The 19,996-nt window shown below is 42.2% G+C and overlaps 1 protein-coding gene across 1 annotated transcript; it reads left to right on the top strand.

Moving 5' to 3' along the window:
* Nucleotides 1–42: 42 nt before the first annotated feature.
* LOC115589961 (complement factor I-like) lies at nucleotides 43–19,576 on the top strand. Its single transcript, XM_030431161.1, has 22 exons — nucleotides 43–263; nucleotides 4,070–4,108; nucleotides 4,365–4,439; nucleotides 5,236–5,310; nucleotides 11,924–11,998; nucleotides 12,412–12,486; nucleotides 12,720–12,835; nucleotides 13,487–13,643; nucleotides 13,910–13,973; nucleotides 14,066–14,231; nucleotides 14,436–14,611; nucleotides 15,206–15,313; nucleotides 15,392–15,514; nucleotides 15,756–15,791; nucleotides 16,001–16,021; nucleotides 17,046–17,188; nucleotides 17,336–17,439; nucleotides 17,704–17,808; nucleotides 17,906–18,081; nucleotides 18,969–19,073; nucleotides 19,144–19,292; nucleotides 19,396–19,576. Exons 1-22 carry the CDS (start codon nucleotides 204–206, stop codon nucleotides 19,462–19,464), a joined length of 2,217 nt encoding a protein of 738 aa, XP_030287021.1. The 5' UTR covers nucleotides 43–203; the 3' UTR covers nucleotides 19,465–19,576.
* The last annotated feature ends 420 nt before the right edge of the window (nucleotides 19,577–19,996 follow it).

Raw genomic sequence — 19,996 nt, 5'->3', positions numbered from 1 at the left:
CGATGTCATCATCAGTGGACAGATATCAGACCGTCAGTCCCCGTCAGTCAGAATAACTGTCTCTCTGGCTGCAGCTGTTTAAAAGTTATTTTATTGTTGAATCATTTTGTCTTCCGGCAACCGTTAACGGATTTTTAGCACACAACAGGAAAAGAGGAAAACCTTTATTGGAGAAGCGAGTTGAGCTGTTTGCATTTGTCAGGATGAGATCAGCAGGAGTTTCTCTTTTCCTGCTGTGTCTTCCCTTTGTTCACTCTGAAATGGTAAGTTAACTCTTTTGCTCTTCAGAGTCTCTTACTTTCTTTTTCTGTGTTATACCTCTTGTATTGAATAGGATATCCCACCATGTACTTCTGTTCTGCAGGACAAAGGTGGCATGTAGAATAGTGCTGTACTGTGTTGTTAAATTGGTTAATTTTGTGTTCCAGAATATATTGTGTTTTTGTAGAGATATGATTGATTGTTGTATACCTGCCAACATGCTCCATTTTCGTGGTAGTCTTTCTATTTCTGACCCTCATTATCTGCAATTTGTCCGGTTCATGTCTCAAATATAAGTTGACCAAAATACAAACAACACAAATTTTTAAAGTGAGTTATTAAGATCCAAATGCTGGGGAATAGAACTGGCCTGTGAGGTGAACTAAGGGAAGTTCAGACTAACTTTAGCGCTGCATAATCTTAATCATTGCACCCCAAAACAAAAACATTTTCTAATGACTTATTATTAAATCATCCATTTACATAGTTTTGTTTGTATGAGTAGCAAAATGGAATGTAGACATCATTTCGTTGCATAGCCCTGTGTTATATAATGATTAATACATAAAATCTTAATCTTGAACATCCTTCATAGTATATGAAACTACTGTGCTGTTTTGAAGTCTCATTAACTTTCAAACTAATGGATCTGTAACTCAAACTCGGCCTCCTGCATCCAGTGCGTTTCACTGCAGCCCTCACAAAATGCACCCACGAACAAACCCCCTTATTTTGTTTTAACTCATTGTTCAGTCTGAACAACCAACAGTTTAAGGTGAGAGGACCTCAGAGATACAGATGAGAGCTGAAGGTTTTAAAGGTCAGATATGTACACAAACACTGGGGCCAACACAGGAGGGACATCATTTCTGTTTTGGTTGGCAGTAAAATCTCAAACAGCAGCAACAACTTGCAGAAAAATGGACAAATACAAACTTGAAGGAAATAACAGTCTAGACATTAAGAAGTCAAAGCACGAATACATTTTTTTTTCCAGAGCATTTAGTCAAAGGACAAAAAAGACTTGATGATGGATATTGCCTGCAGTTTTAGGGAACTGGATCTAACCACTGACTTGATTTTCTTATCAAAACTGAGATTAGAACAAAAACTGTATACTTTGGCAGAGAATTTAACGTAGGCCTACTCCTCCGACTTGCCAAAACTTTGCTTCATTTAGTTGCAGAAAGTTAAGAACCATTCAATCATTTATATAATTAAAAGAGGCCTGAAATGAACCCTCCTGTTTATTTGGTTTTACCCCAGTTAGAAACTACACAAGACATTAGATGTTTTTTGTACTGGGCAGCAAGCCGCCGATTTGAATGTCCTTTTTGGGGGTAGGTCCGCGGATTTAGAGGGCAGTAAATTGGGGGTCTGTTTTGGTCCGCTAATTTGACACTAGCAGTCAGTCCATCACTTCATCCGCGGACGTCAAGATGAGCAACTGGACAGCTGCTGAGATCCAGGAGATGCTAGCGTCTCCTCGGTCTCTGTAGCTTTCCTCATTGTCCGCTTGTTGTTGTAGCGGCAAGCTACTAACGGTCGCTACTTTCGAATTAAAAGCCCCCGCTGAGAACCCAGCTCTTAACTCCAATGGGGTGCAATGTAAAGCTCTTATTTTTTTTTTTCATTATTTAATTTTTAATGAAGAAGCAGTTCATATACAAGGTCAAATATGTATACAAAGCCATTTTAAACTCTTCTGTTCTACTCTATTTACAAGTTGGGAGAGGAAGGCTGTGTATAAAATAAATAAATAAATAAAGTACCGTAAATCAAATAAATGGATAAGAAAAAATAAAAGGCATGAGTGAATAGAGATAAATAGCTAAAAGGGCAGACAGGGGAGATTTATGACAAGTTAAAACAAGTACATTTTGCTAGAAACAAGGAGCCTAGCAAGGTTTTTCATATCTCCACGAAATCTGGCTGTAAAGGTTTATTTATTTAGTCCAAAATTAAGTGAACAGTTCTTTCTAAAGGCAAAGGGAGAAAGTGATCCTTTCCATGACATAGATGCTGTTTACTATGTCAGTCCATTCCTGTATTGTGGGTGGTTCAGGAAGTAACCAGCGCCTGGTTATAGCTTACATATATTTATCGGCGCACCTTGTCAGAAGGTCAACATTTCCTAGGAATAATATGGTAAATTCCAAGGGTAGGTCAGTGTTAAGTATGTTTTTGAGCGCTTTGTAAAACTCCACCCAAAAGGGTTTTATCACTGCACAATCCCAAAATATATGCCAGTGATTGGCATCTTGAGAACTACACCGCCTTCAACACTCAGAATTCCATCCAGAAAAATGTGCCTTCTGCCTTGGTGTTATGAAGAAGCAAATAAGACATTTCCATCCGAATTCCCGCTAGGTGTTAGAATTTGTACATTTTCACTGGAATCTGCACATATCAAGCCAATTTACACATGAGATTGACAAATTACCCTCCCTCTCCCATTTTTCTTTAACGTAGTCTGTAGTGTTAGATTCCTTTTCCATTAGGCCTTTGTAAAGTTTAGAGATAACGCCCTTATTACACTTGTTTTGGTAGGCGTCTGTACATATTTTCAAAATTAGGTCATTAAAGTCTGTTTTATTCTAAATATTATGGTCATAAAGATTTCATATCTTAAGATACCTATAAAAAAAACAATTTTCAAAGTCATACTTTCCCCTCAGGTATTCGAAGTCTTTGAACTGTTCTTTTTTTGTTAAGGAGTAAGATGTTGTTATTCCCCTGGATTGCAAGGGGAATAACAACATTTAATTGTTTGGCTTGAACATAGGATCATAAGCACACCATTGAATGATTTGTAGTTTATCATCTAGTTTATACTCTTGCCTAATAGTGTTCCAGATTTTTAGTTGAGCTTTGAGAAGTGGGTACTTCACATCATGTATGAATCCCGCCAGGTTTTTGTGTGGTAGTACTGCATAAATTGGAGTGTCATTCAAAATGGAAAGTTCAATGTCCTTCCATCTAGCCTGGTATGTCAGGGTACATATGTTGACTAATGGTTTAATTTGGGCTGCAAAATAATAAGCTTTTATATTGGGTAGAGACATTCTGCCTTCCTCTCTTGGGAGTTGTAAGGTTTTGCATTTAATCCTTGGTTTTTTCCCCTGCCAAATGAATCTACAGATTATTTTATTCAATTCTGAAAAATGTTTTGAGGGAACTTCTACAGGAAGGGCTTGGAACAGAAAAAGATATCGTGGAAGTATGTTCATTGTGACACAATCAATTCTATGACTGAGGCCAAGTAAAGCTCTTACTTTGAAGACAAATTCGACCTGCTTCACTGTTCATGCCAAACTTCATGCTTCACATCACGTCACATGTTTATGCCTACCCCAGTGGTGGTCAAGTGGCGGCTCTTTGGAAAAGAAGGAATATTACGCCTCCCTTTTAGAAAGACAAGGTGGCACATTGCAGCCTTTACTTTGCTGCAAATTTGCCACCTTTTCTATCTAAAAGGGGTTATTAACGCATTGAGTTTCTAATTGAAACTTAAACAAACAATAACTTAGTAAATGTTTCGATTGAAATGTCCATTTTATTATTCTGTCATGAAATCGTTTATGAAAGCAACTGCTCAATTTAGGAAGCAAAAAGTAAAATGATGGCTATAAAGATGTATCATCTGCATAGAACGCCAGCTGGAGATGCTCAGTTCTATCTTCTTTTATTGATTTATGACTCTTTGGCATGGTAACAACTTCACTATCAACTATCAACAAATACAATCAATGTATAATCAATGTATAAACATTTTTTGTTATTAATTGTATATCATTTTAATGGCCAGATGGAACAAAGGCCAACAACTCCCAACTTCAACCCAAAGGTAAGTGAAACTTACAATTGATAACTGACATTAAATGTGTTGAGTAATACTTTCACTTTGTTATTCTAGTAATTCATGAAAAAAACAATTGCTGAGTTTAACAAACAATGATTACTCAGGAGATATAAAGATTTGTATCATCTGCATAGAACATGAGACTGCCAGTGCTATAAATGATGAGCACAACCATGGTCTGTTATGTGTATATCCTGTTCTATAGATTTGTAACATTATTACATCTTAATTGCTCCGTCAGTGGTTATCTAATCAGGATGAATCATCAACAGACATGCAGCGAACAGCGCCAACAGCCAAACCTTCCACCCCTCAGGTAACTGACTTGATTTTCTTATCAAAACCAAGCTTAGAACAAAAATGTTATACTTTGGCAGAGAATGTGATGTAGGCCTACTCATCCAACTTGCCAAGACTTTTATGTCATGGCAGCCATGATGGGTTTTGAGCTTTGCTTCATTTAGCTGGAGAAAGTTCAGAGCCATCCAATTATTGATAAAATTAACAAAGTCCTGAAATGACTGAAAATCCCCCTGGTTATTTGGTTTTACCCCAGTTTGTTAATAACTACACAAGAAAGTAATGCATTGAGTTTTAATTGAAACTTAAAAGACACAATAAGTTAGTTAATGTTTCAATGTAAATGTCAATTTTATTATTCTAAAATGAAGTCATTTATGAAAACAACTGCTGAATTTAGGAAGCAAGAAGTACAATAATGAAGATGTTCTGTTCTAACCTCTTTTTTTGATTTATGACTCTTTGGTATGATCACTACTTTTTGTTATTAACTGTACTGCATTGTAATGGCCAGGTGGAACAAAAGTTAACAACTGACAACCTTGACCCACAGGTTATTGAAACTTACATGACACAATTGTTTATCAAAAAACATTATATGTGTCAAATGATGCTTTCATTTGGTTACTGTATCGCAGTAATTAGTACTAAGCAAGGATTACTGAAGGAGATATAAAGATATATAAAGATGTGTATCATCTGCATAGAACATGAGACTGCCTGCCACAAATGATGAGCACAACCATGTTTTGTTATATGTATATCCTGTAATATAGATTTGTAACATTATTACATTTTAACTGCTCCTTTAGTGGTCAAGTAATCAGGATGGATCATTAACAGACAAGCAGGGAACAGAGCCAACAACCAAACCTTCCACCCCTCAGGTAACTGACTTGATTTTCTCATCAAAACCGAGCTTAGAACAAAAATTGTATACTTTGGCAGAGAATTTGATGTAGGCTTACTCATCCGACTTGCCAAGACTTTTATGGAGGAGTCATGGCAGCCATGACGGGTTTTGAACTTTGCTTCATTTAGCTGGAGAAAGTTCAGAACCATCCAATCATTGATATAATTAACAAAGTCCTGAAATGACTGAAAATCCCCCTGGTTATTTGGTTTTACCCCAGTTTGTTAGAAACTACACAAGAAAGTAATGCATTGAGTTTTAATTGAAACTTAAACGACACAATAAGTTAGTATATGTTTCAATTGAAATGTCCATTTTATTATTCTAAAATGAAGTCATTTATGAAAACAACTGCTGAATTTAGGAAGCAAGAAGTACAATAACGAAGATGTTCTGTTCTATCCTCTTTTATTGATTTATGATTCTTTGGTATTGTCAGGCTTGGCAGAAACTGAGGACTCAGATGCAGGAAGGCAGTTGTACAGACAGGCTTTATTTTTTAATACAGTTCCTCTGTAGACAGAGTGATAACAGAACAGGCTGTGAACACTATAGGTCCAACGGACCACACTAAAAAAAAAACACAACAAGAACAAAAGATGCTCCCGTAGGAGAAAAAGGGAATAACTACACTGATCTTAAGAAACTAGAAGTTTATAAAAATTACTCAAACTAAAAGTCGCTCCTGAAGGAGGAAGGCACACAGGCTATGAAAATTTGTCTACTCTAAATAAGGCTGAGAAATTTTAAAGAACGGAAAACACTCCAACAGGAGGAAAAGCAAACGCTATGAAACTTAACTAACAACGAAACAAAATTCTGACCAAAAGATATCCAACTCAAAATCACTCTACCACAGAGGAAAACTATATGCAAAAAACAAAACTTGACAATACTTAACTTTCTCGAAATACAAGGCTATGATCAAGGCTGTGAGATAGGCTGGACGTACTCGACGAAACGAACGAAATACTCTGGCAACGAAGACAGGGGAAGACAAAGACTATATACACATGAGGGGAGGGAGCACAGGTGGAAACAATCAGGGATCAGGGAAGACGCCAGACCGGTGACACAAGAGGAAGGGCAAGTGACCTGAAACGAGAGGAGAGTTACTTTTCAAAATAAAACATGAAATTCACAAGAAAAAAAAAACCAAGACAGGACATCCCTCACCGCGGTGTGACAGTACCCCCCCCTCTACGGCCGACACCTGACGGCCCAGGCTGACCAGGGTTATTTTTATGAAAGTCATCGATGAGGGTGGGGTCCACGATGTGGCGGGAAGGGATCCACTGCCTCTCTTCAGGTCCGTACCCCTCCCAGTCCACTAGATACTGTCTGCCCCGGCCCCGGTTGCGTACTGCCAACAGCTGCTTTACCTTGTACACCGGACCCCCTTCAATTACCTCGGGTGGTGGAGGGGCCGTGGTGGCCGGAACCATTTGGCTTTCCTTGACAGGTTTGATCTGGCTGACATGGAATGTGGGATGCACACGAAGGGACCGGGGCAGACGAAGGCGCACAGCTGCAGGTCCGATGATCTGGGTGACAGGGAATGGTCCCACGAACCGAGGGGCTAGCTTCTTGGAGGGAACCTTAAGGTGCAGGTCCTTTGCCGAGAGCCACACCTTCTGGCCCACCTGATAAGCTGGGGCAGGACGCCTCTTGCGGTCTGCCGCCTTCTTCATCCGATCCCCCTGTCAGATTAGCACCTGGCGGGCGGCTGCCCAGATGCGGTGGAAGCGTCGAATCATGGCGTGGGCAGAGGGGACCGAAACCTCCCGTTCGTTCTCTGGAAAAACTGGGGGTTGATAACCGTAAGCACATTTGAATGGTAAGAAGCCTGTAGCAGATGTGGGTAATGAATTGTGGGCATACTCAACCCAGACCAGGTTCTTGCTCCATGTCGGCACCGGAGGCCGGTTTCCAATTGTTGGTTGAGGCGCTCGGTCTGGCCGTTGGCCTCCGGGTGGTATCCTGAGGTCAGGCTGGCCTTGGCGCCGATGAGCCTACAGAACTCCCTCCAGAACCGTGATACGAACTGGGGCCCCCGGTCGGAAACAATGTCTTTGGGGAATCCGTGAATCCTGAAAACCTGGTTCATCATGACCTCCGCCTTCTCTTTGGCGGAGGGTAGTTTAGGCAAGGCAATAAATTTGACCATTTTAGAGAAACGGTCTACCACTGTGAGGACAGTGGTGTTACCTTGGGATACCGGGAGCCCCGTGACGAAGTCCATGGAGATGTCTGACCACGGTCTGGAGGGGATGGGAAGTGGCTGCAGGAGGCCCATTCGAGGCCGGGAGGATGTCTTGTTGCGGGCGCAGACCGAGCATACCTCCACGTACTCCCGAACCTCCGGCTCCATGGACGGCCACCAGAACCGCCGAGAGATGACGAACATCGTTCTCTGAACTCCCGGGTGACATGAAGGCAGTGAGGTATGAGCCCAATGAATCACCTGTGGGCGCAGCTCGGCCGGCACAAACACTCGATTATCTGGGCACCCATGAGGTGATGGAACCCCACCATTAGCCTGCTTCACCTCTTCTTCTATCTGCCAGGAGACCGCTCCTACCACACAGGTTAGTGGAAGGATGGTTTCAGGTTCCTTGGCAACAGGCTCGGGGTCGAATAACCGGGATAGCGCGTCTGGCTTGACGTTCCGGGATCCCGGCCTGTAGGAAAGAGAGAAAGAGAAGCGGTTAAAAAAGAGCGCCCACCTGGCCTGGCGAGAGTTTAGCCTCTTAGCTTTTCTGATGTACTCGAGATTTCGGTGATCAGTCCAGACTATGAACGGTTGTTCGGCCCCCTCTAGCCAATGCCTCCACTCTTCGAGGGCAAGTTTGACCGCCAGTAGTTCTCGGTTGCCCACATCGTAGTTCCTTTCAGCTCTGGACAGCCGCCGCGACAGGAAGGCGCATGGGTGTATCTTGCCATCCTTTTCTGATCGTTGGGAGAGGATGGCTCCAACCCCTTCGTTCGATGCGTCTACTTCGACCACGAACTGCCGCTGAGGGTCCGGCATGGTGAGGATGGGGGCTGACGTGAAGCGGAGCTTGAGATCCTGGAATGCCTTCTCTGCTGCAGGCGACCAGTGGAACTGCACCTGAGTGGAGGTAAGAGCATGAAGAGGAGCAGCTATTGCGCTAAAGCCTCTGATAAACCGCCTGTAAAAGTTAGCAAACCCCAAAAATTGCTGAACCTTCTTGCGGCTATCAGGTGTGGGCCATTCGGCCACAGCGCTAATTTTAGCCGGGTCCATCTGAACTCTTCCAGGAGCTACGATGAAGCCCAGGAAGGAGACGGTGTCGGCATGAAATACACTTTTCTCGGCCTTTACATACAGGTGATTTTCTAGGAGTCTTTTAAGAACTTTGGTCACATGGTCTTGGTGAGTGTCAATGTCAGGTGAGTAAATCAAAATATCGTCTAAATACACATAGACAAAATGATCCAAGAAGTCCCTCAACACATCATTTATCATGGCTTGAAAAACGGCGGGGGCATTGGTGAGACTGAATGGCATGACCAGATACTCATAATGGCCACTCGGAGTATTGAAACCGGTCTTCCACTCATCGCCCTCTCTTATTCGGACCAAGTGGTAGGCGTTGCGTAGGTCGAGCTTAGTGAACACTTTGGCCTGTTGGATTTGGTCAAAGACAGATGACATGAGAGGGAGTGGATAGCGATTTTTTATTGTAATGTCATTGAGGGGGCTATAGTCTATGCAGGGTCTCAGAGACCCATCTTTCTTATCCACAAAGAAGAAGCCCGCCCCAGCTGGCGATGATGAAGGGCGGATGAGACCAGCTTTTAGTGACGTGGTGAGGTACTCTCTCATGGCCTCTTTTTCTGGTCCGGAAACAGAGTACAGGCGGCCCTTAGGTATGGGGTATCCAGGAATCAGGTCGATGGCGCAGTCGTATGGGTGGTGTGGGGGGAGAGACAGAGCTTTGGACTTACTAAAAACTTCCCGAAGCTGGTAGTAGCAGGTGGGTACCAGGTTCAGGTCCGGGTATTCAGGTTCTGTTGTAGGGTTGACAGAGAACAGGTTAATCTCAGCTTGTTTGCCCCTGGTTATGCCCATACAATGTCTTAAACAGTCCTTTCCCCATCTGATGATGTCTCCAGACCTCCAATCTACCTGGGGGTTGTGGCGAAACAGCCATGGTTGGCCCAGAATGAGTGTGTGAGAAGTGGACCTAAATAAGAAAAAACGAATTTCCTCTTCATGATCCTTAATGTGCAGGTGGACGGGTTCGCTGATGTGAGTGATAGTAAAAAGTTCCTTACCGTTGAGAGAGCGGGCCCTGACGGGCTTAACCAGGGGTTCAGATTTAATCCCCAATCTCTCTGCTAAACCCCAGTCCATCAGACTCTCATCTGCCCCAGAGTCAATAAGTGCATTGAGGTTCGTGTCCGTGTGGTGCCTTACCTTCACTTTGGTCAAGGCGCGTGAAACAGAGCTTGCAGCTGCGACTAAGCTCCCCGTCGGGGCTCGTTTGGTTGGACAGGTGGTTACAAGGTGCCCCGTTTCCCCACAGTAAAAACACCTTCCCTCCAACTGCCGTCTCCGCCTCTCCTCCTCCGACAGCCGCGCTCTGCCCAGCTGCATTGGTTCGATCTCTCCCTCCGTCGCGGATTGATGACGTGGGGTCGGCGAGGCGTCATGAGTGAACGGGCGGCTTGGAACGGTAGTGAGCGGTGCTCCTCCCGCCGTGCCCGTACTTCCTCCCTGGTGTCGTCTGAGCTGGCGAAGTCGATTATCCGTCCGGATGGCGAGCGCGATGAGGTCGTCCAATCCTGCGGGCAAATCGAGGGGAACAAGCAGATCCTGGATCGGGGCTGCTAGCCCCTTAAAAAACACATCATACAAAGCTGTGGAATTCCACCCACTCTCAGCTGATAGTGTGGGAAAACGAATAGCATAATCACACACGGAGTCTTTGCCTTGTCTTAATCCACTTAACTCTTGAGCCTTTTCCCGGTCGTCTGCCACCGGATCGAAGGTTCTCTTTAGCGCCGCCTCAAAGTCTCCAAGAGTGTTACAGACGGCCGATCTCCTGCTCCATTCAGCAGACGCCCAGGCTTTGGCTCTCCCGGTTAGGTGCGAGATCATGAAGGCGATCTTTGCTCGGTCAGTGGGAAATGCGTGGGGGGTTAATTCAAAGTGAATGGAACAGTCTATGATAAATGTCTTACATAGTCCTGGTTCCCCGGAGTATTGAGCTGGTGGAGCCAATCTGCTACCCGCTCCAAAGTGCGGAGTGGGCGGAGTAGGTGGAGTCGGTGGTACGGGAGCCGGTGCGGTGGGTCGAGGGGGCTGCGCGAGCAGTCCCTGTAGTTGAGCCGAGATCTGACCCATCTGCGCCGCCATGGCACTCTGGAACTCCTCCTGGCGTGAGATGCGGGCTTCTTGGTCACGCAGGACTCCCGATAGCTGTTCTGCCTCCGCTGGGTCCATTTCAGGCCAGAGTATTCTGTCAGGCTTGGCAGAAACTGAGGACTCAGATGCAGGAAGGCAGTTGTACAGACAGGCTTTATTTTTTAATACAGTTCCTCTGTAGACAGAGTGATAACAGAACAGGCTGTGAACACTATAGGTCCAACGGACCACACTAAAAAAAAAACACAACAAGAACAAAAGATGCTCCCGTAGGAGAAAAAGGGAATAACTACACTGATCTTAAGAAACTAGAAGTTTATAAAAATTACTCAAACTAAAAGTCGCTCCCGAAGGAGGAAGGCACACAGGCTATGAAAATTTGTCTACTCTAAATAAGGCTGAGAAATTTTAAAGAACGGAAAACACTCCAACAGGAGGAAAAGCAAACGCTATGAAACTTAACTAACAACGAAACAAAATTCTGACCAAAAGATATCCAACTCAAAATCACTCTACCACAGAGGAAAACTATATGCAAAAAACAAAACTTGACAATACTTAACTTTCTCGAAATACAAGGCTATGATCAAGGCTGTGAGATAGGCTGGACGTACTCGACGAAACGAACGAAATACTCTGGCAACGAAGACAGGGGAAGACAAAGACTATATACACATGAGGGGAGGGAGCACAGGTGGAAACAATCAGGGATCAGGGAAGACGCCAGACCGGTGACACAAGAGGAAGGGCAAGTGACCTGAAATGAGAGGAGAGTTACTTTTCAAAATAAAACATGAAATTCACAAGACAAAAAAAACAGGACATCCCTCACCGCGGTGTGACAGGTATGATCACTACTTTATGTTATTAACTGTACTGCATTATATTGGCCACGTGGAACAAAAGTTAACAACTGACAACCTTGACCCACAGGTTATTGAAACTTACATGACACAATTGTTTATTTAAAAAAATCATATGTGTCAAATGATGCTTTCATTTGGTTACTGTATTGCAGTAATTAGTACTAAGCAAGGATTACTGAAGCAGATATAAAGATATATAAAGATGTGTATCATGTGCACAGAACATGAGACTGCCTGCCACAAATGATGAGCACAACCATGTTTTGTTATATGTATATCCTGTAATATAGATTTGTAACATTATTACATTTTAATTGCTCCTTCAGTGGCCAAGTAATCAGGATGGATCATTAACAGACAAGCAGGGAACAGAGCCAACAGCCAAACCTTCCACCCCTCAGGTAACTGATTCAAACCAACATGGGGCAATCAAATTTATATGATACCATAAATAAATGACTTAAGATATAAAGTTGTGTATTATCTGTGTAAAACTTTAACAGGACACATCCATAGCTGTGCATGATGTGCATGTTCTGTTCTATCCTGTTCTACTGAATTGTAACTGTATTGATGGTAACAAATTACATAATACAATCAATGAATAACATTAAATGTGTCAATCCTCTAAATTAGAAACACAACTGCTGAAGTTAATAAGAAAAACGTAGTATGAGAAATATAAACTTGTGTATTTTCTGCATAGAACTTTAATATAAGATGACCACAGTTAAAGATTATGTACTTAACTACATTTCTGTTTTATCCTGTTCTATCTTTTCATAACTTTCTTTCATTTTTATCCCTCCTTCAGGGGCCAGATAATACCAACATATCATTTCCAGATCCACAGGAACAAGAGTCCACATCCAAACCCTCCACCCCTCAGGTAACAAATTTAAACTTATGTGACACAATGGAAAACAATGTTTGTTTCAGTTAAACTTGCATTTTATTTTTCGCCCATTAAATAATTTATCAAAAGAACTAAGATTACTAAAGTACTAAAGAGATATAAAGATGTTAATCATCTGTGTGGAACTTTAACAGGAGACAGCCAGAATTATAGATGATGAGATGAACCATGTTCTTTTCTATCCTCATCTATTCATTTTTAATCAGAAAACCGGGCCAACAGCCCAGCCCACCAACATGATGGTCAACAGCTCTGCTCCAACAACCCCTGGAACAAATGAGACAGATGAGTTTTCCGGTCCACAGGAGTGTTGGGACAAGAAGTAGGTGTACATTAATTGGCTGGGCTTTTGGCTGTTTCTATGGTCTGTTATGTTTGTATTTCCCTATTTGTATTTTCCCGTCCATTCTTTTATACTTACTATTGCCTCTGGTCTTTTGGTAACCAACAATTTTCCAACCTCGTTTGACATAAACAATGAAACAGGTTTCTGATAGTCTGATAGAAGATAGTGAAGATGGTACTGTTCATTCCCTGGGCAATAAACTGAATATTTCTAACCAACCAGTAGTATCCATATTACAACTTTCTTTTTCTCAGTTGACATAGAAACTCTGGTTGTGTTTGCAATGAGCAGTTAACTTTTGACATGCCAGTCAAAGGAAGTTTAATTAAGAGTAGCTGTTTTTAGGGGATTATGACAAACTACTGACTTTAAACCACTAGATGGTGGATAAAACTATGGCAACCCCCGTGTTTACTTTGTCATTTAAGGAACTCAAAAATCGAAATAAGCATAAAGAACTTGTCAAGGAGAAAAAGCTGCAAACGGTTAAATGCTGAGAAGCTTCCACCTCAATTGACCCACAGAAGACGTCTAAGTCTTACAGTCTCTACAGTTCATGTATTTCCTTTGCTCATCTTAATGATCTGTGTGAGTTATTAGTGTGATCTGTCTTTTCACATTTATCAGGTTTACTCGAGCATCATGTGATCTGGTGTTTTGTCCTCCATGGGAGCGTTGCATTGGAGGACATTGCTCCTGTAAAACACCCTACCTGTGTCCCGCTGTTGAGAATGGGGTCCCAGTTTGTGGGCGGGACAATAGAAACTACCGCTCCTTCTGCCAGGTAACACATGAATGAGGTTGGGTATCAAGAGCAGGTCTTGACTTGGAACCAGTTACAGAAACAGGAATTAGGAATATGTTTGAGATTTAAAGTTTTCTGAGCTGCTGCAGAAAAATGTAGGACCTTCTGATTTTTAATCTATATCTCCCATCAAGAGACTTCTAGTTCTATGCACGTATCATTAGAGTACAATAGTGAATGTAAATGGTTTAAGATATTAAAAGTGCACCAAGAAGGCATTACATTTGTTTAAATCTATTTTCTAGGTGATGGCTGTCTCATGTCGGACCAGGAGACCTGTCATGTCCCACTTTGGGGTAAATTGTGGAGGTTCGCTCTCTCAGACACATTCAGTGCCTTGTTTTGTCACTCTCTTATCCCCTCATGTAGTTACTGTTACTTTTATTCCTCTCCCATTATAGATAGTCAACCAAAGTTTAGTACTTCAATAGACCCAGAGACAAGAGTGGTGAAGGTCTTCGTTCCCCATGCTAGAAGACCCAATGGTGGGGACCAATTACTGGTGTGTGGGGAGACTTGGGACATGGCGGCTGCTAACGTGGCCTGCAAGGAGAACGGGAATCCACTGTGAGAGAAGATATATTGACCTAATGCATGTTTAAAACATGGTGTACTTGCATGTACCACAAACATGTGGGATAAATATTCGTATACTTCAGCTGCTAGCTGCCAGTAGCTCAATCAATTTAAGTGTTCCTTCCTTAAGCAGAGTGCATTTTGTCAGAGATGTACAGTATACCTTCAATTTGATGTCTGTGTGTGTGCCTACAGTGGTGCAATGACTGCTCAACGTATTAAATCCAAAAAACCCAAAAGGTTCCCAGGCAGCTGTGTTAACGTCCGTTGCCAAGGCTATGAGACTTCTCTTGCTGAGTGTGTAATCTACGACAAGGTCTGGATTGGCACTAAGAGCATCGCTACAGCAACCTGTTATGAGGCACCAAGTGGTTAGTATGAAGTGATACTGCTCTATTATTTTCTAGTAATGACTTTAACTTTGGTCTTTAGATTCACAGAAGGGAACAATGGCTCCCACGAACAACAAGGTGACTCTCAGTATCACTAATATCATGTCCTATACACCTGAACAGAATGTGGACCAGATTGGAAAATCCCTTCTCTTATCTGTACAAGGGTAAAGAGCTATTTCATTGAAAGACATAACAAACCCAGCAAAGTTCAGTATCTTTTGTGATAAATTTTGTCCATCATTGTAGTCCTGCCTGTAAAGACTGTCTGGAACAATGGACATCAACGTAATCATTTGTAACAGTCAAGTTCTCTTATCACTGCTAGCAGTCTCTGAATATAGTCCAGCCCTCCCCCTCCTTCTACCTTCTGTCTAAGGGTCCAGATACCAAATCGTCATCAAATAAGTAATGGCAACAAAGGCTGACTGCTGCTGCAACAAATTAAATTGTCCAAGCTGGCTACCTGAGCGCACTAAGCCCTCCACTATGAATGGTTACATCTAGAGAACTTCTGTATTTTGCTCTACTATTCTCCAGTATTGTGACATTTATTTTTGTCTGTATTTGCAGACACAGCGTGTGGCTTCAAATGTGTAAATGGCAAGTGTGTGTCTCGGGAGCAGACTTGTGATGGAGTCGATGATTGTGGTGACCGCAGTGACGAGATGTGCTGCAAAGGTAAACCAAACGTGCACACATAAACAGATTTGATACTCTTGCGTTTCCTGTGTATCTCGATCGAAATGTGTTCATCAGCATGCAGGAACGGAGCTGTCCTCTGCAAGACCGGTGTGTGTGTGCCTAAAGATGCACTTGGTGACAAACAGATTGACTGTCTGGACGGCGAGGATGAATCACCGAAACAAACTTTGGCCAACGGTAAGTTAGACCGCCGCTTTGAAACCAGTTTACCCCAACAGCATTTATTTCCATTCAGTTTAACGATAACTTTTACAAGGATTTCTGTGCTCTGTATGAATTCAGATACAAACTCTGCTATCTTAAGTTTGTGATGTCATTTGAAGCCCAAATCTGTGCAGTCATGGTTTCAAATGCAGACAGAAAGGCTGATAGTAAAAGTGACTAAACTCTAAGTTTTTTATATTTCCATTGTCCACAGAGCAAGAGTGGGTGCCCCGACAACTCAGAAACTCAGGTAAGTGGGTTCAACCTCTAAAAGTAAATTCCCAGATGCTGAACCCGATCCAGCCCACCAGAACAGAAATGAACTATGGCCCAGATTTAGGCCAGTTCTGGTTTATTCCGTGTGGTATGTGGACGGGCCATATCTGGACCACAACAATTTTTGGGTCGTGTCATTGTTGTTGCCAATAATGACATTGTTTTGTTCTTTTGTTATTCCAGACTACATCTCCCCGAAAAATGGTATGTGGACTCACTTAAAGCATAGTAGAATCAGAAGTGGTATGGTAAGAAGCATGTGGACACCCTGGACCACTACTTAACTTTAGTTCCAGTGATGGGTAAACTTGATGCAACAGCGGTTGGACAGAACAGTTCTTCCAAATTGGCGGAACAGTTTGTGTTTGTCCCTTTCCTGTTTCCAATCAACAAATCTGATATAAAGTCAGGTGAAGTGCCATAGTCCACAAAACATTTCTGGAGCTTGTCCGCAAAACAGAGTTCTTAAGCAGCTGGAGACTTGATTTAAAACAACAAATAAAGAACCAAGAAACACACAAAAAAGGCCACATGCAGCTGAACCAAGATCACAAATTGATTTGAAAAGACATTATTTATGACGTTTGTCAAGCTGAAATCTTCACCGTAGCTGCTCAGCTAAATATAATTTCCCCTGCAACTCTGTTTTACTATGAAGCTCCAGAATGTTTGGTGGACTACGAGACTTTGACTTAAACTTGAAACACTGACTTTCCGTCAACATGAGGGGAGGAGATAATAGATAATTACTAATTAAAAATGTTGTGAGCTGTTCTTTTGACGACAATGATTTTGGAATCACACATTCAGTTGTCACATGGGTGAAATGGTTGAGTGTCCACAAACTTTTGCCGATGTAGTGTGAGATGAGTGTTTGAAGTGTTGCAGTCAAGTAACTTGTAATTAATGCAAGTAACTTTGAAATGTCCTTGTTTCTGGCACCACCTTGAGGACCAATGTAAAACGATGTTTCAGTGGTGTAACACCTTAAAAAAGTTTTAGTTTAAGATTTATCCAACACACATAATTTTGATTCTGACTTGAAGTAGTGTCAGAAGTGAGTAAACAGAAATATCCAATCTTCTCACTAACGGTCTTGTTAGCGATGTAGGTCATATAGAGGCATCAGTAATAAATTTACTATGTCATAACCAGTTTGAAGTTCCATGTCAGGTCTCATCGCCAAATCCCCTAAATCTCATCAACAGTTTTGTGCATGTGTGTGTAGAAACGGCCAAAACCAGAGAGCATCTGGAGTCCAGGTTAGAGTGTGGGGTCCCTAATATGGACATCGTGGACGATGAGGTATTTGAAGAGCGAGGACGGAGCAGCCGAACCAAGAGAGTGGTCGGGGGAATCCCATCAAAACCAGTCAGTTATGTTGTTACTACTATTATCATCATCATTTCTTATATCACCCAGCAAAGACAGTTCAGCTGTCAAAGGACAGAAGGACTGAAGATGTTGGGAGAGCTCTGGTTTCTGTGATTCCCCTGAACACACCATTCCTGTTTCCAGACTCAGATCCAGTGGCAAATCGCTCTAGAGGACAACGGAAAGATCGACTGTGGAGGAGCTTATATCGGAGGGTGTTGGGTTCTCACTGCGGCTCACTGCGTCAGGTAGGTAATAATGAAACACATCATAGTTCTTTATTTCTTTATCAGTCAAAAACAAGTGCTGAGGTGGACAAACAACCTACAAAAACTCCATAAACTCACATAAATTCCCTCGTTAGACCTTTTAAATCCATTTCAAACTACATACTGTGAATCACTCTTTGGTTGTTGTTAGCATAGAACCTCCTAGCTGGTCAGATCAGCTGTCAGTGAAAGCTTGGTGGTGATGGTGAGTAACAATAGTCTGTCACTCGTGTCTCTTTACAGGCCCAACCCGTCTGCATTCATGGTGAAGTTTTCTTTGTGGAAGAAGTCCAGCGCTCAGGGGACGACTGACATTGTTCCTGTTAAAAACATCCAGATCCACCCAAAGTATCTAACCATCCATATATCTGTCTGAGTGATAAACCTCTATCATGTCACATGAACGGCAGACAGAAGTGACTACAGAATGTCAACTGTGCTGCAGGTACAACGCCAGCAGTTATGAGAACGACATCGCTCTGGTGCAGCTGGAGAAGCTTCCCTTCAGTGACAAGTGTTTGGAGGACAACCCGGCCGTCAGAGCCGTCTGTGTTCCCTGGTCCACCGAGCTCTTTAGAATCAACCACACCTGCAGCATCTCTGGATGGGGAAGAACCGCAGGTATGTTCATTCACCACAAAGTTAGTCCAGTGTTCATGTGTCGGTGGCAGTTTTTTCATGTTTTTAATACATAATATCTTTTGACATTTGGAGCTGCAGAAAAGCAAAAGTTAAATTATATGTTTATTTACACATATGTACTGTATGTGTCAACTAAATATTGGACCAACTGATCAAAACATGTTTTGGTCAATCTGATAACTTAAAGTGAAATTCTTGCCAAAAGGCAAACTAGGCTTTTTTTGTGAATGTATATGAGTCAAACCTTCGTGTAAAAGCATAATTACGACATAAGAGGCACTTTTAAGATTGACCGTAGTTTCGTTTTCAGGCAAGCTAATTTTCAATGGGAGTGCTATGGGCACTTTTATAATAGCATCAAAATCTGTATTTTCAAAACAGTAAGAAGGCTCGACACAACATGAAACTTTGCTCGTAGCATCACCAGGGTCTCTACTCATGAACTCCAGTATTGAGAACATTGTGTACACAGAGTTTACTAAAAAGAACGTTTTTGAACAACTCCTGTTAGCGGCTGTATCTCCAGCGCGCCGCCGTCATGGCAGACAAAAAGTGTCGATCCCCGAGTGCGACAGGAAGGCTTCAGGAGCGGTCCACCATTACTATCCTGCCTCTTTCATCATAATTATACTTTTACACGAAGGTTTGACTCATATACAATCATAAATTAAGCCTTGGTTGCTTTTTGGCGAGAGTTTCACTTTAGGTTAACAAATGAATATGATGAACTAAAAAAACTGACAATATTTCACATTAAAAGTTGGATTTCAAGTCCAGTATGTCAAAATTGTACTGAAGTAATTATTCATCACATTCCATCACTGATCACGTCAATGTGGTAAACATATTGACGACTGTGTCTTCAGAGGGAAAAGGATCTCGGGTGCTGCTGTGGGCCAATGTTTCCCTCATCGACAACTGTGGGAACTTCTACGGACATCGATTCAACGAGGACGGCATGCTGTGTGCAGGTCGGTGTGTGCTGTATGTGGTTCATGAGCTAACAGTACAGTGTATACTGATGTGTGTGTGTGTGTGCAGGTGACCTGGAAGGTAAGGTGGACTCCTGTCAGGGGGACAGTGGAGGTCCTCTGGTCTGCGAGGATGAACTCGGTGTTTCTTACCTGTGGGGCATTGTGAGCTGGGGAGAGAAGTGTGGTCAGCCGGGGTTCCCTGGAGTTTATACACAGGTCAGATATACTCTACTATCTATTTATATATTAACTTATAGTCACAGAGTCAGTGAAAATGCGACAGTATTATGATTAAACTCTGATGTGTTCTCTCTCTCAGGTGGCTCATTACTTTGAGTGGATCAGACTTCACACCGGTTGGCCCGCTGTCACCAAGTTCAACTCCTGATGAGCCGAACACACACATGGACTTTAAGTTTTTAAGAGCTAAAATGTTTTATTAAAATATCACCTTGTGTCCAGTACAAATTCAATAAAACACATTTTGTTTGACAGCTGAAGCAGTTCCATTATCTGGTGTCTTTTCAGCTGAGGGTCAGAATCAACATTATTTATATTTGACGAGAGAGGTTAAGATATCACAAAATAATTCACAACCACGTGAAGCCCTAACAGAGTTTATAATGTTAATTAATAATTATCCCAAATAATCATTAATTAGTATTGATAGCCAGATCTCCCTTTTATTGTTGCATAAACACTACTTTATTGTGCCTTGTGTAATGCAAAGCCCAACATAAATGGTGCCCCGTGTGGGTAAGTGTATTGTTGGCAATCATTCATAAATGTGCAATATTAATTTAAGCATAATTTGGACAGTGATCAATTTTTCAAAGTCACAACTTGAACCTTTTAGCCAAAAGTCTTTATATTTAACCACTATAGTCTATTACAGCAGTAGACATTGATTTGTATTTACA

Source organism: Sparus aurata, chromosome 10 (assembly GCF_900880675.1).
Source record: "Sparus aurata chromosome 10, fSpaAur1.1, whole genome shotgun sequence".
Classification (NCBI taxonomy): Eukaryota; Metazoa; Chordata; class Actinopteri; order Spariformes; family Sparidae; genus Sparus; species Sparus aurata.
Note: the sequence above shows the minus strand (reverse complement) of the source record. Positions and strands in the feature narration are given on the sequence as shown.